The sequence below is a fragment of the Bombus bifarius genome, unplaced genomic scaffold (genome assembly GCF_011952205.1).
Source record: "Bombus bifarius isolate JDL3187 unplaced genomic scaffold, Bbif_JDL3187 scf7180000007966, whole genome shotgun sequence".
Lineage (NCBI taxonomy): Eukaryota > Metazoa > Arthropoda > Insecta > Hymenoptera > Apidae > Bombus > Bombus bifarius.
The window spans coordinates 99523-114478 of NW_022884352.1; the positions used below are offsets into that span (position 1 = coordinate 99523).

Below are 14956 nucleotides of genomic sequence, written 5' to 3' on the forward strand. Positions count from 1 at the left end.
GTGCCGCATGTCAATGGCATCGATCAATGCCGGTTCTCGCGATGGTGTAATTTACAACGACTCGGTTACATCTTGAAAAAAGCAACGACGATCGAGCATAGTTGTCAAAATTGCAAAACGATCGCACTCGTTTTAATTAAAATATCGTTAAACCTGAACGAGAAGCGCGATATCTGGTCGAATCGGCAGATCCGAATCTCAATTTCCTGTTTTCTTTCGCCAAATAACCGCGATAATTTATTGTTTGTAACGGGAGATTAAGTGATAATACGTTCAATAATCTCCGGGCTTGGATGGATCACGTGAATCGCCAGAAGGAACGAAAGTAGCTCGGGGATAATTATTTGTAGCCGCGGTTAACCGTATGTAATTTCGAGAGTCGGTAGCAGCAATCGATCATCGAGATCAGATACATGAGTCTGGAGGATAGCGGACCTTCTTCGATGGAGGAGGTGCTCCGTGAAACTGAAGATAAGCTCGCCGCATGGGGTACCCGTAATTATCGAGACAAGAACGGTCAATGATCTTTCCGAAGCAACTCGTTTCGCCGCGTCATCGATATCGCGCGACTTCGATTCCACGGTCTTCGACATTCCAAAGCTCGGGCGCGCCGTTCGTTTCGACGAAATTTTGATCGAAAGTCTGGACCGCTGTACGAAGATCTGATTCTTCCGAAACGCAGATTCACATACGCTTTATCGGACAAATTACCGTGGTACCGCTACCGATTTGCCTAACCAACCTGCCGAATGCGTTTCAGACGCGTCGATGATGGTTCGATCGAACTTCTTCATCGGTCGGTATTTATTACACCGCGCAACTGCTTACTAACGAGCCTGATTCCATGCTCGAACAGCGTATTAGCTAGATCGTGAGAAGCCAAGATTTCGGAGTTATACCTGAAGCAACTTAATAGTTTGGATTACGTAGTGGAGGAAAATGACTCATCCAGGCGTCGGAATAATCATCGGAATCGAAGGAGAGAAAAAGCGTATTCTCTAGCACAATTCGAATCTCCTTCTCGGTGACAAAACCACGGTCTACGTCGAATCTTCGACTTAGATCGCTTCTTTCTTATCTCGCGCTCCTCTCTTCGGCTCATTGGCGCGTATTTGAAACGATCGAGCGAAATATCGAAGAGGAAATGGTCCGGTTGCCATTTTCAACCGGGCTCGGGGAACCTTTGGGATTTGGTCTGTGGACGAGGTAAAAGAAGAGTCGTGGCACGTTGCAGGGGAAGGTAAAGAGCAAAGAGAAAAGGAGAAAGCGAGAGAAAAGAAAAGAGGAGAGAAGAGAAGGCGTAGCCATAGAACAACGTCGATTGGCGCCGGTGCACTCTGTTAGGATTGGCTGTGCGAGGAGAGTCGAGGCGGGTCGCGATTCGAAGGCGGGCGTTTCAAAACGACTGGTTCACCCAACGACCCACGGCAAGGTGGACGTGTACCAGCACCAGCACCAGCGCGAACCATTTGAAAGTTCCGGACACAGTGGGGGAAGTTACCTTGCCGTCTCTTCCATCCAGCTATCCGACCGAGGAAACGGCCCCACACACCGGTTCGCGCAGCCGCAGCGTACGCCTCTCGCTTCTTCCAAACGCGAGCAAAGCCGTTCCAGTGCGCGTCGATCTTTTCCTATTTCTTCTCTTTCCCCGTTCGCCTCGTTTTCCATGCGCGTCCGCGTCCATGCTTTCCATTTCGTACCGACTGTCGCCGATTCGTCGTGCTGTTGTCGAGTTGTCGTCATCGCGATATCAGGAAGATTCGCCGGTGACTTTATCCGTGGACCTCAAGGTGCGTGAACGAACGTCAGTCGTAGTCGTGGACGAGCTGTGCGATAGTCAAGTGTTTCTATTTTGTTCGACAACTGTGTTCGAGAAGACCAATCGAGGTGATCGGCCTCAACCAGAACAACCCTGTCGACGCATCAAGGTTGGTAAACTCCGTTACCGCACCGTTTTCTTTTTCTTATCTTCTCCCATTGCTTCGTTATCTCCTTTTATCGTCTACTATCGTCAGAGCTTACTTCTTCGTTTTCTCATCTGCTCGTTTACCCGTTTCCTCGTTTCGCGTTTGTATAGTCGATTTACGCCTTAATGAAATTTATCGCGGACTACAATACCGACGAACGTAAACCGCGGGAAACGCGATAATGAAACTTTACGTTCGCGTTTATTACGACATACCCCGCCCGTTAAAATACCATTCGGTTTTACGGCTCGATAACTCAGCATTCTAACTACCTATCCCTGCGATCCACCAATTACGTATTTCGTACAACAACAGACGTACATTTGTATTTCGATATTTGGTTAATTAATACGACGCGACTCGTTTACGACAAGGATCTTTACTTAAACTTTATCGTACAACATTTATCTACTTACGTAACTCTATGCTCAATGAGATATTGTTTGCTCATTACCCTTGCTAACGCAACGTTCTTGTAACGTTTATCGGTTTGACGTGACGGAAAGGTAAATCATATTCGCGTATATCCAGAGCAAAGAGAAAGGCGGTCTTTTACCGTCGGACTTGGCTCTTCTCGGCCAGACAACGCTTTCCTTCCTAATTGCCTTCATTCACAAACACTCGTTGTCCGTTTGCAGTGTGCTTTCTTGTTCCGAGAACTGGCAATTACAGCCTTAGAGCGATCGTTATCCTACTCCTGTGACAATTTCCGTCTAAGCGTAATAAATTACGGGAGCGCTATACTTTTATACGTAGATCGGACGATAAGCAACAATACAATATAAATACGTGGCATGTAGATGACAATTTGTCAAACAGTCACCGTGTCGAGAATGAATTATCGTAGAGTCTAACCTGAAGAAATCGAACGATAGATAGACCACGAAATAATTATGACACGGAAGAACAATTGTCGCGGCAAATTCCCGCAAACGTTGCGAATAAAATTCAGATACATCGAAGTAAGGATGTAGCTGCGATGCGAGAACCGAAGAACAATTGTGCTGCGGTTTTTTTATGACGTGATTAGCTCGCCCTTCGGTGAGATTATGAGTAATGCGTTCTTTAGCACGTTCTCCGCCAGTGGTTCTCGTTCTACCTCTTTCATCCGGTGCCTCTTTGCCCTCCTACCCGCCTCTTGTCCTTTCGGCAAGCTGATAGAGACCAGCTTTCTCGGCTCGGTCGTCCCATTAGCGTAATGGCTCTTGCCGTATAGTCTTCGCATTTAACCCGCCGAATTCTCGCTCGTCTCTTCTCCACACATAATTTCTTCCCCGCGTTCTGAACGTTTCTTAAAATTTTCCTCCTCTTCCCACTCTGTCTCTTCTACGCTCTCGTACTTGCTTTTACATCCTGCTTTCTTCCTATTCTGGTTAAGTACGCTCTTTCCTCCTCCTCCGCCCCTGTGTTCGGCCATAAATTTCCGCGGTCGAAGCTCCTTCCGGTTTCCATCGACGTCCGTTTACGGACTTTCGAGATCCTTGGCTGGGATAACGAAGAACAAACTTCCTGGTTGACCGTGCAAAAGCGACATTTTCGACGCCTACATTCTCGTGCTTTCGTTTACTTCCCGTTATCGTGCCATTTTTGACAGCAGCTCTTCGCGGAAGCTTCAATTTGCTGGCTCGAGCTGTACGCGAACAGAATCGAAACGAAGAACGACGGTTCAGCTTCTAACAACTTCTATGAGTGACTGTACCTACTGCTTGCCAGTACTAAAGTATAAGTTCCGATAGCGAGGGCAGGTTTTAATAAGAGAAGGATTGAGAGGTTCCCGTACCTGCACTACCACGAACCGGTGGGCTCTTTGGCTGTCGCGGGACGAGCAGATAGCAACAATAAATAACTTGTCGTCCCTGTGCTGGCTAAAAGCATCCTACCGATCCTCGTGCGGTGGCCACCTTCACCGCCGTACTCGCTCCAACCGTCTACGCATATCGCCGCTTGTCTTTCTGCGTTTACCGCGATATCGTTTCGCATCGTGCCTATCCTAGCCGGCACGATAATCGCGGGAACGAGAAACGATATATGCCACCGCTACACGTTCCATTTAACGAAAGATATATTTCTAACGACGAGGAAATCGCGCGATTCTCGTCAATCGGTTGAACGCCTTTCATTATCGACATTGTCGGCGACGTCGCGAAATCTCGTTGCGCAACGTGATTCGAGAGAGACCAGACGGAAGTGGAGCAGGAGAGCGTTAAATTTGGTTAATTACCAACGAAGAGCTCGTGAAATCCTTTTGCAAGCACCGCGAAGGTACGAGAGTAATTAAAGAGATTTGCAACGGGCGTTTTTGCAAACCGCAAATAACCATGCAAACCGTGAGAGAGGCTCGGTACGCTCGAGCTTTCTCAACGCACGCACACATCATCGTTCTTACCACCGTACACATGCATCCTACTGTTTTGCACGAGTGGCCGAGGGATCAGCATTTCGAAATCTCGGATAGCGTGAATTTAACGCTCGGCCTGGGCACGGTCGATAACGTATTTGGACGTTGCTGGAAATCGTTTTTTGCTCCCATTGATTACCAGAAAACCCGGGTAATTGGATACTCGTTTGAAATCGTAGTACGATATCCACGGTAAATCGAATTTCCAATGTGATTTTCCGTAGATGTTTCGAGCTGCCGCCGCCTTGATTACGTTACGGAAGAACATTCTTTCTAGCGAAGGAGTTGCTTCGGCTGGTTCGTGACTCAAACGTCAGGGAAAGCTAGGCGGGACCGGGAACGTTGTTTTTCTGCTGTTCGAGCCGATAATTCCCGCTCGCTTATTAATCGAGAAACGGCAATATTCTGAATATACAAATTGCGGCTACGATAAGAGCGTTCAGAAATCAGGCGCATTAATCGGCAAACGATAATAATCGTTATGCCTTATTCGTGGTAATTACCGGTGACGATAATGTAGTACAGCCACGCTTGTAATCACATACTACCTCGCGGATGTTGCACGAATCCGGCAAACGAACGCGACGCCAATGACAGGCATTAACGAGCGAATTTACGAGCTAGCGGATTATTAAATTTCCAGTGAAAACACATTTTTCGATATGGCGAACGCCGTTTCGAACGAGGCTAAAGAGAAAAACGATGCGTACCGCGACGTCGGGTCTACGAGAGGAAACCGGCAGAGATAAAGCAACTGGAGCGGAATAGAGGAATAGAAGAAAACAGGCGGGGAAAAAGAAATGATTGACCAGGGGTTGTAAAAGGTTTACGGCTTGGTCGACCGCCCTATTATTTAGGAGAGGGTGATTCGTTCGGTTGCCATTCAGTTGCGACCACTTTTGTTCGGTTTTCAGTATTCTGGCGTAACTCTGGCGTTCTCTTTCTCTCTCTTCGTCTTGGCGTCGGGGCGAAACGCGCGCATCGAACTTAACTACAAGCTATCGATAACTGCCATTTACCAGACTGCGTCACTTCCGGTTCCCGAAGCGACCACTACCGTTTACGAGTTTACAATCGGATGGGTAACCGCGTTCCGGGCCCTTGTTCGTCGAAAAAGCGCGTCAGTGGCGGAGTCGAACGTGCCATCGCACAGCATCGTCGTTCAAAACCGATTTCTTTTTCCGCTGGCCGTTTTCTTTACGACATTTACATCGTTCGGTTACACCATTATACGCCATCATACTTTCTTAACGGTACGCGGGTTGTCGTTCGCTGAGATAGCATAAAGAGGGGAAACTCAATGAGGCGATAATGAGTTTCTCTCCTTCGCTTAAAATAGAAAAACGGAAATCTCCGTTTTAAAGTTGATTCGACATTATTGTTGATCGGTAATTCGATTATCGCGACGATTAGATACGCGTTGAATGACTTGTCCTGAGTCTCCGTGTTGAAACTCGTTGTCTAACGATTTCATTTGCCTTGTTAGGCGTGCAGTAGCTCGGCATAAAAACCAAGACCGTTCTATTTTATATTACTTCGGCTATTAAATAACCGGTTTATTAACAAGCTATAACAATTTTATCGTGCTCACCATCTAAATTCTAAACAGGCTCCACTGTCATTTGCACATCATTGCATACGCGTTTTCCACTCTTCGAGAAGTTCTGTAGAGACGCCTTCGTCGAGATATTCATCAACTGGTCCGTCGTCTTTACCTCCACTTCCTGCGAACAGTGCCATCCATATACATGTTTGTCGCTTTCAGGAAAGAAATAAGACGCGAGGTGACAAATTCGAGGAATATAATAGGCTGTCATAGCGAATACTAATTTGTACGGATTCGAACGATGTTCGAAAAAGTACGTGGGTATATATTTAGTATACAGTACATATATAGTATACGAATATCCAAATGGATAATGGCTTTACGTTCACCTTACGATACCTCGTCGTGTTATTTATCGTCTTTACTTCCTTTCGGTACTGTTTATAGCAGATACAGTATAGCTACAGGCAATATTTGCTGATTCGTATTAAGGAACACACACGTACCGTTCTTTTCCTGATACTATGCTAACGAGAGGATGCTTGGATGACCGACATAGCCGTTCCTTTCGTCCAACAATTATACGCTTAATCCGCGTACGCTCGGCCTGGTTTTAATAAGTTTATGCTCTAATTAACGTAGTATTGCTAGTTCGCGAAACTTGACGAGTATTTTACGCATTGCGCTAACAGCGGATAATAATCGGATGGAAAAACAGCGAGAGTAAATAATTCACGCCACTATAAAGCTGTTCTCCATGCTCGAACGATCACAGGGTTTTTCTCCCTTGCGCGTACTCACCGTCGACCGCAACAATTATTGTTACCACGTTTGTATCTCGACCAAAGCGTCGATAGCGTTAACAGGAACTCATTATCGCGTGCATCTTCGTAAATCCCTCGGTACCTCCTCCTCGATTACAGTAGATTGACCCCGGACAGCGGCAGCCAACCGAACCAAATCAACAAATAAACTACGGACAGATACGGCTCCTTCGTTTTTTACTCCTCGGGTCCGTGTCGAAACATCCAATCAACGCCGTGAACCATTATCGACGATCAAACAGACAATCGAGTTATACAAGCCGTTTCAAGAAGCTGAGATCAAACGCGACGAGTAATATGGTACTCGCCGAAACGTGCGCAAAGTCTCGAGCAAATGGTAGGTTTAATCAGCAGATTCGACGACAGAGGAAATTTTCATCGATTATGCATCGTTTATCCTCTGTCTGTTACGTGTGCTCAACGTAATCGCCGCCTATTTTTTCATGTAATCACGCATTCGTTGAGAGATCTTCGATTCTAATGAGGTAAATTCATTCATTGAAGCACGCTCTTTAATAAAATATGCCTACTTTGATGAAAGACACGTGCAGCAGACTTTAAACAGATTATATACATATAGACAAAGTGTGTGTATATGTATGCGTATATATTACCTATACACGTAACTCTGTAGCAAACGATATTTATACTTAACACATAGTACTTGTTACATATTTATTCAGGCTTTTTTATTTACAACGAACAAGATATGTTACACGTTCCTCGAGTTTGACCCCAACGTTTTGAGAGACATCACAGTCTATATAAATAACGTGAATTAAAATACGTAGAATCCTGACACATCAACTAATCGAGTTTATTAGTTCAGGTAGCAAAAAAAAATTCCGCTGACACAAATTCTCCCTCCTCTCGGTTCGTCTCTAGCGCTAAATCGAAAGCCGCTTAATCGCGTGCAAATTTATTCAGAGCAGCGAGTATTTTGTTTGCCGATAAATTGACCGATTTCCTGCAAAAGGTGTACCAAAAAGGTAGGCGGATAGGATTGCGAGCGTGTTTCAGTGCGCGTTTTTTATTGCACCGTCTGTACGTTCGTTTGTATTAAAACGAAGTGACGCGTCGAAGAAAAAAAAATAACGGAAGAAAAATACCAGCCCCGATAACGTGGTGAGATGTAATATTACGAAGGAGAAACGGAAAATACAGAGTGGCGATACAGGTAGACGCGATTATTAGATGCTAAGCGGAGTGTTGAAAGTCAGAGGATGATTCGGCTTGGTTCGGCTTGCAGTGTCCGGCAAAGAGTGCACGATGCAGGTTCCGTTTCGTTAACCGTCCATCCCGTCCACCTGCGGAAAAACTGGCGAGGATATGCGGGCGCTATCTTCGTTTGCAGACAAATATACATAAATGTATAAGTGTACGTCGGTAAGCGTTACGCCAACTTGATGGAATACTCGATTAAACCGCGTGCCTCTCTACCCCTATTCTAGTCGATTAATAATCTAGCGTGGCTGAAAAATGCTCGCTTTCAGCTGGCAACCGCTGCCGGTGCGTATTATAAGTTATTAAATGAATTATCGTCAGCAACGTGTCACCCGTGGCGATTGTGCTATTCAAACGATATTATTAAAATACCGGCAATATCGTTAGACGATAACCATAATCCGTGTTCGTTACGACACGTTTGTCTTTTATCGATTACTTTGCATAACTTCCCGCGAACGACGGCTCGTCTAGCTACGTACGAGGCTGACGTTGATCGCGTCGTAAGAGGATACATCGGTTTAATGTCGTCCGGCGACGATCGTACTCGCGATGAACGCGTATGGCGGGCGAGAGCGGGATGAGAAGAGAGAAAAATAGGAAAACCATGGCCGTTTCGCGACAAATTGCTTTATGGCATCGGTCGACTCAGTCGCGACACTATACATTTCCATGTCGTAAAACCGTGTTATTTAAGGCTTCGATTAATTTTAGCCGGTGGAACGGGTTCGCGCGATTCTATCGGCCGGGTGCCTCGGCGTCGGTTGAAATCGGCTGGAATGCGTCTGAATTGGCGTCTGCTTGCCAATCTAGAAACGCGTCGTGGCTAACTTTTAATTACGTCGAACGCATCGAGCGTTATATCTATCTGGAGTTGCACTCGGTGTAGTACCTTGGCAATATAACGCAGATATCGAAGGCATTAAGCGAATTTAGATAAGTCGGTGGTGAACGGTATAGACGAGGCGAGAGGGGAAGCAAGGGTGAAACGGTGGTTGGGTGATGGCGAGGCAGCGATGCGAAATCGCTAAACGAAATCACGAAACTTGGTCGTAAGAAGATGCGAAATGGTAGAGACAGCTGATATACATGGGATAGGCAGGGCAGAGGCTTGGACCAGGGGTTGTCATTAACTGGGAGCTCACTCGAGAGATAACCACTACCTGCCACCATACCTGCGCTCATTTTCCTCGCTATCCCCCTCTCGTTGTCCGCTCGCAACTTGCTTCGGCTCATTACAAAAAGCACGTGAGTTCGCTGCTGGCTATTTATTTCCGAATGGTGCATATCACTTTTCGTAATGGGCCCCGCGAAATTAAAAGTATGCCCTCGGGCACCGAATCGTGCACGCATACCGTTGCATATCATACGGATGCAGCCCACGAGGCCGATACGCGCGCCCTTTCCTCTCTTTTTTTTCTTCTGCATCCCGTGTCCCCCTTTTCCTCCATCGTTTCGCGTATATCCCGTCACTCCTTCAACACGTAATCGTTCTCGGTAATTCAATTTCGATCCTGCGTACTCGCGAATATTAATGCAACTATCGTTTTCTTTCTTCAACGTTAATCCCAAGTAAGTTTTTGCTGGCGCTAAATTTAATTAACCAGCGAAAGTGTATCGATCAGTTTTCGAGGATCCGTCGCGCTCGTTTCATTAATTGTAAAGTCAGTGTCAGTCAGATCGGACAGGGGAAGGTCAGGGTTCATCGCACACCTTTCTTCACGGGCAGCTGCGTTCCTTCCATTAACAAACATCCGTGTTCCAAGATGTTCGACTCCTTTTCTGTTCTTTAGCTTCGTTGCTGGCTAGCTCGTGGAATGCAGCCATGCATGTGAACGAAGCCTGCGCGTAGGACGATGACAAGCAGAGGAAATGAAATTTTGTGGCTAATTGAGTTTAAACGTGGTAGTCTAGCCTTTCCGTAATCGTACAGGTGTTTTCCTCTAGCTAATGCGACCTCGGAACACGCCCCTTTGGAAAAACCACGGCGAGTCCAGATGGGATAAAATTAATACCGTCCGTTCCGTTCGGTCGTATTTTATCCGGCGGGGCGAAACGACACCTCGAACTCAAAGAAATTGTTTTCCAACGACTCGTTTCCATACTAGTTACGGTTGCTGCTGCAAAAACAGCTGACTCGTTCAGTCGTTTTGCACGACATCGCTATTTGCAATTTGCAACGTTCTTTGGTAACGTATGCTAATTTTATTATCTCAGCAACACTGTATTCAATATAGAATGCGCGCATGCAAATTGAAAGCTGTAAAAACGGTGTCGCGGTCTGTGCCTCGCGGGAAGCGAGCGAGATTATCATTTCTAATGTTGAATATGTAAATGCATAAATCGTTCGATGAATCGATGAAAACAAGGTGTTACGAGTAACCGAGGCCTAGAGCCAGTTCACACGTGCCAGTTTCCTGCATACGATAAACATATTGATTTACGGACGCTGCACAGAAGGGCAGCACTTTGACCAAAGGTACGCATAATTCGCAATTATCGAATTGGGGAACGCGCACGAGAAGTACGTTCTCTTCTCTCTCTCTCTCTCTCTCTTTTTCTCTCTCGCTATCTATCTATCTATCTATCTATCTGTATATCTACCAATCTATCTTGCTCTTTCTCCATGATAATAACTGCGCGTAATTACAACGCGATGAAACGAGATATCGTTTCTATTTACGAGCCAAAGCAGCTTTCTTATCACTTCCGCGTGCATACTCGCCCCGCAGGAAGTCGATCGAACCATCGACCAAAAGGTATAAAATGTCTACGCGTATATCTGTCGAGATTTTTCTCTTTCCTGGAAAAAGAATACGAACACGGCAGGTCGACCATCGAAAAGTAGAAAAATATATCAGCGCGTCTCACTTGCAATTTCCGATTTCTTGGAACAAGGTATACATGTCCGGATGTGAAACGGAGTGGGTAACCGGATTAAAGGTATCGCTAGTTTTGTCGAGCATGTGACCGTACGAGCGGACGTCTTCATCAGGGAACTACCAATCAGGATGTGTGCTCGTGGACAAAAAGTGGACGGTCCATCTGAAGAAAGAAGCAAATAGAAGGCAAAGGATACAGAAGAAGAGAGAGAGAGAGAGAGAGAGATAAAGCTAGAGGAGAGAAGAATGAAAGGAAATATACGAGGGACAGAAGTCGTGAGGGACGTGGCTGAAAAGCTTTTAATGGCACCAACGGGCAATGAGAAGACGATCGAGCGGGTAGCTCGAGTCGAGGGAACAATTACCGCAAAACGACGCCGTGGTCGATCTTACGGCTCGTCCAAGTGGAAATCGGAGCGTACGAAAGGCGGGCAAAAAGCGCGAGGTAGGCAGCGTGTCATCGCCGATGGCGCGCGCCTCCCTCTTTAATTCATGAACCGAACGGCAGCTACGAGAACAGAAGATCGGAAGGCAACCGATGATCGGCAACCCGATAATCTTCCAGACTTTCTTGCCTGCCTAGCCGCGGCGTACAGTTGACAGTTGGGGAATCCGCGCGCGGCTTCGATCCTATAAGGTTCCGACACGGACGAAGAAACTTTAGTCGATTCCTCGAAGGTTGCCATGTTTAGGTCGAACACCTGTGCGGACTTTTATGGACGTCTTCCCACTCGGGGAACGACAGTCCCGATCGGAAAAAGAAATCGGTGCTCGAGTGTCGCCAGAAATGATGCATTAAGTGCTTCCGTCGCTCGAGCATCGCGCAAAAACGGCTCGACGCCGATCCGAATCGAGTGCGGCTATTTACGAGTCGAGAGGAAACATTTCAAAATCGTGCACAATTTCTTCGAATAACGTGCGAACGAACGAACGAGCACCATGACTCAACGTAATATAATAACACGCCGGGACGGCTTTGGGCACCGACGACGACGGTGTGCACCGATGCGTTCAACGACAGAATGGAAGAATAATGTCGGGGACAAAGCACTATTTGCTAGTGTGAAACGGTGATAAGTTGTAAAAGTGTGCTTCGTGCGCGACTACGTTGCGAAAGATAGTAGAAAGAGATAGTCTCGTAAGGTGAGTAATTCGAAAAATGGCCGTATTATTATTGTTACTTTTGTCGCGCTTATTATTGCTATTATTGTTATTATTATCGTTGCTACTATTATTATTATCGAGAGCGGAGTCCGCGACCCTAATTCGACCAGACTACGTTAAAAACCAATTGCGAAAATTGCAATTTCACCTTGTGCCTGTTTTTTCGTCCGGATAAAAGACAAAAGCGTGGTGAGAGGCGAGCAACGAGCAACGAATGAGCAACGAGGAGGTTGACGATGTTTGAAAAAAAAAAAAAAAAAAAATGAGGCGGAAAAGAAGGAGCAAGAGAGGAAGGATTCGTGGCACGTTTCGATGACCGCTAGAAAACACAACCTTTCGACTTCGAGGCCCATCTCTCTACTCGTTATATAGCCGGCCGTTCCGTCTCGAGCGGTTGGAGAATTCGTTGACCACCCATCGGGTGGTGGTTTCTGTTGTCGCGAACCGAACGTTCCCCTGGGACCGAGAGGATTGACTCGTCGCGCGCGGATTCTTTGGTAAAAAAAAAAGGCGCAGAAGAAGAGGCGGGACGAGGACGGCGGCTTTATGTTAAACGGATTAGACAGCGGAATGCGTTGTCTCGATGAATTGCTCCCATATGCCCGCTAAACGATCGCATTCTCAGAAGTCATCGTGGAATGTCAAGATACGGAGAATCGTGCATCGCGACCGGAATAAACTTCTTCTACTCTAATTGCTCGCGTGACTATGTTCGATGAACGTTGCCAATCGACGTTTGCATTAACGGAGGAAACTACCTACATAGTATAATGCGGCCAGCTTGTTTTTACACGGGTGCAAAACTCTTCTGACAAACGGACGCTCGAGTTCAACGCGTTACTTATCAAGCCGATCACTTAATTACACCATTTCTATATGTTCGCTGGTTTTTACGTTGCGCGCAACCGACGATACTTTCTAAATCTCCAAATTAGAAGGGAAAATTCAAATTTGAATCTGGTCTCGGGACATACCGACTAATTAGAGCTTTTCGACGGGCACCAATGAAGAATGCGTCGCTACGAATGGGCACGTGGCTCCACAGCGTGCGCCAATCTCAGATAACATCTAAAAAAAGGTTCTCGATCCTAATTCGAAGTGTGGACACCATGAGACCTTATTTGTATTTCGTACCTACGGCGACATTCCACGTCACAGATAACATCCGATGATCCTACGAGGTGGGGCGAAAACGACGCGACACCGCAGGACGCGGCACCCATAACCGTCTTCCTCCTCGGGGACCTCCGTCGTAGAAACTGGCGTGTTTCGATGATCCAACTCCTTCCTCGTATTTTCCTCTCTCTCTCTCTCTCTCTCTCTCTTTCTCTTGTACGCGTTCGTATTTAGAAAATGCTGGATAACCCGCAGCTGGAGAAACTAGCAGGGACGAGGAAACGGGAGGAAGAGGGGAAAAATCGAGAAACTCGCCGCGGTCTATCGTTCTGCGTTCGATGGCAATCGGTCGTTTGTCCCGTCGACGAAGAAAATTACATTGTGCCGAAAATCCGGCAAATTCGAAGTACACCCGAGGATCGTTGAATTCCTGTGCAGCGGTGGCCGGCTACGAAAAAAGATTCGAAGCGACGTTTTGACCGCCACTGTCGAAGGACGTGCACATATCTGTAGTCGAGAGTGGTCCTGAGGACTCGGATTAATCGGGGACAAGGCAAGCACATTACCGTGGCTCCAGATAGCAGTAGGATAGCGCCACGAAAACCACCGTGAAACTCCGAGAACCCGACACCCGGGTTCGTTGAAAGCCCGTGGTAGAGCGGCCTGTCGACGAGAGAAAGACACCGGCAGGCCGAAATGGAGAGAGAGAGGCTAAATTGGTCCCTGGGCCTCCACCGAATCTGTGACGGGTTAATCCTCCCGGGTTCCACGAAGCAGGAGAGAAGAAGTTGCCCGCGGGAGAAGATTAAAGAAAAGGAACTGCGGCAGAGAGATGGAATTGGAATCGGAAACTTCTGTTGTTGGGAGAATTTTTGCTACGTCCGGCCGATTTCTACGGATCACGATCAACCACCGCGAGCACGGACCACCAGAGTTTTCTGCCTAAAAATATTTTTCCGATAAACGATTCGTCGAGAACGCTCGTTCAGGAATTTTACATCGTAATTATCTAGAAACGATTCGCACGGCAATTCTAAGATCGTATCTAATTGTCGCGCGTGTGTACCAGAGACACGCGTGTACGACAGAGATCGCGCTCGACCTGCGTATACTACGGCTATAGAGGATATCCTGCGTCGTGTACACTTAACGACGATTCACGGCTACCCTGACTAATTATTCCGCTGTCGCGGGACCTCGCGTAGAATGCAAGGGTCATGCAGGTTGTCGCCTCGATGCGCTCGGCAGGCTTTCGGAACGCGATTAAAAGGACGCATGTCGCCGCAAACGATGACAACTACCACCACTACCATTCTCTGACTGTAGCCACGACGATCCTTATCGAGCGGTACACACACAATTGTGGTACTCGCCCGTTTCCTGTATCTACCGGAGCATCTTGGGACTTGCACACAATAGCTTTGGTGGTTAGTAACGATCGAAGTTTGTTGCCATCTCCGTGGATCGTTTCCACGATGCTGATGGATTACGATCTCATCGTGTTTGCGACGGATAAGAGTTGATTTCAACGTGTGTGTTACAAGCGTCTATTCGCTAAAACATTATGTTTACGATTACAATTACCATGCAATCCTTGAACGTTGTTTCAAAGGACGAAAAGACCTGAGAATTTTTTGCAGAGTAGAAAGATGCGATCGAGTGGAAAATGGGGACTGTAAGAGATTGGAATAACTATCGAAAACGAAACGGATTAACGATCGTAGATGATATTGAAAATGCGACGATATCGCTTTACAAAGGAAGAGGTAACGCGAACGACTAGGGAACTGACTCGGCGCGATGTAAAGGGAACGGCGCTAAGAATGTCAAGGTGC

At 46.8% G+C, this 14956-nt stretch overlaps 1 protein-coding gene across 2 annotated transcripts in view; it reads left to right on the forward strand.

The window, feature by feature from the left end:
- Positions 1-1326: 1326 nt before the first annotated feature.
- The window catches only part of LOC117204332 (homeobox protein aristaless-like), a 35063-nt gene continuing 21433 nt past the window's right edge, over positions 1327-14956 (forward strand). The window contains exon 1 of one of the 2 annotated variants that reach the window (XM_033441623.1): positions 1327-1928. In XM_033441623.1, the coding sequence (XP_033297514.1) occupies positions 1683-1928 (246 nt within the window). In that variant the 5' untranslated portion in view covers positions 1327-1682. The remainder of the gene's footprint in view (positions 1929-14956) is intronic. The other variant, XM_033441613.1, reaches the window with a different exon arrangement.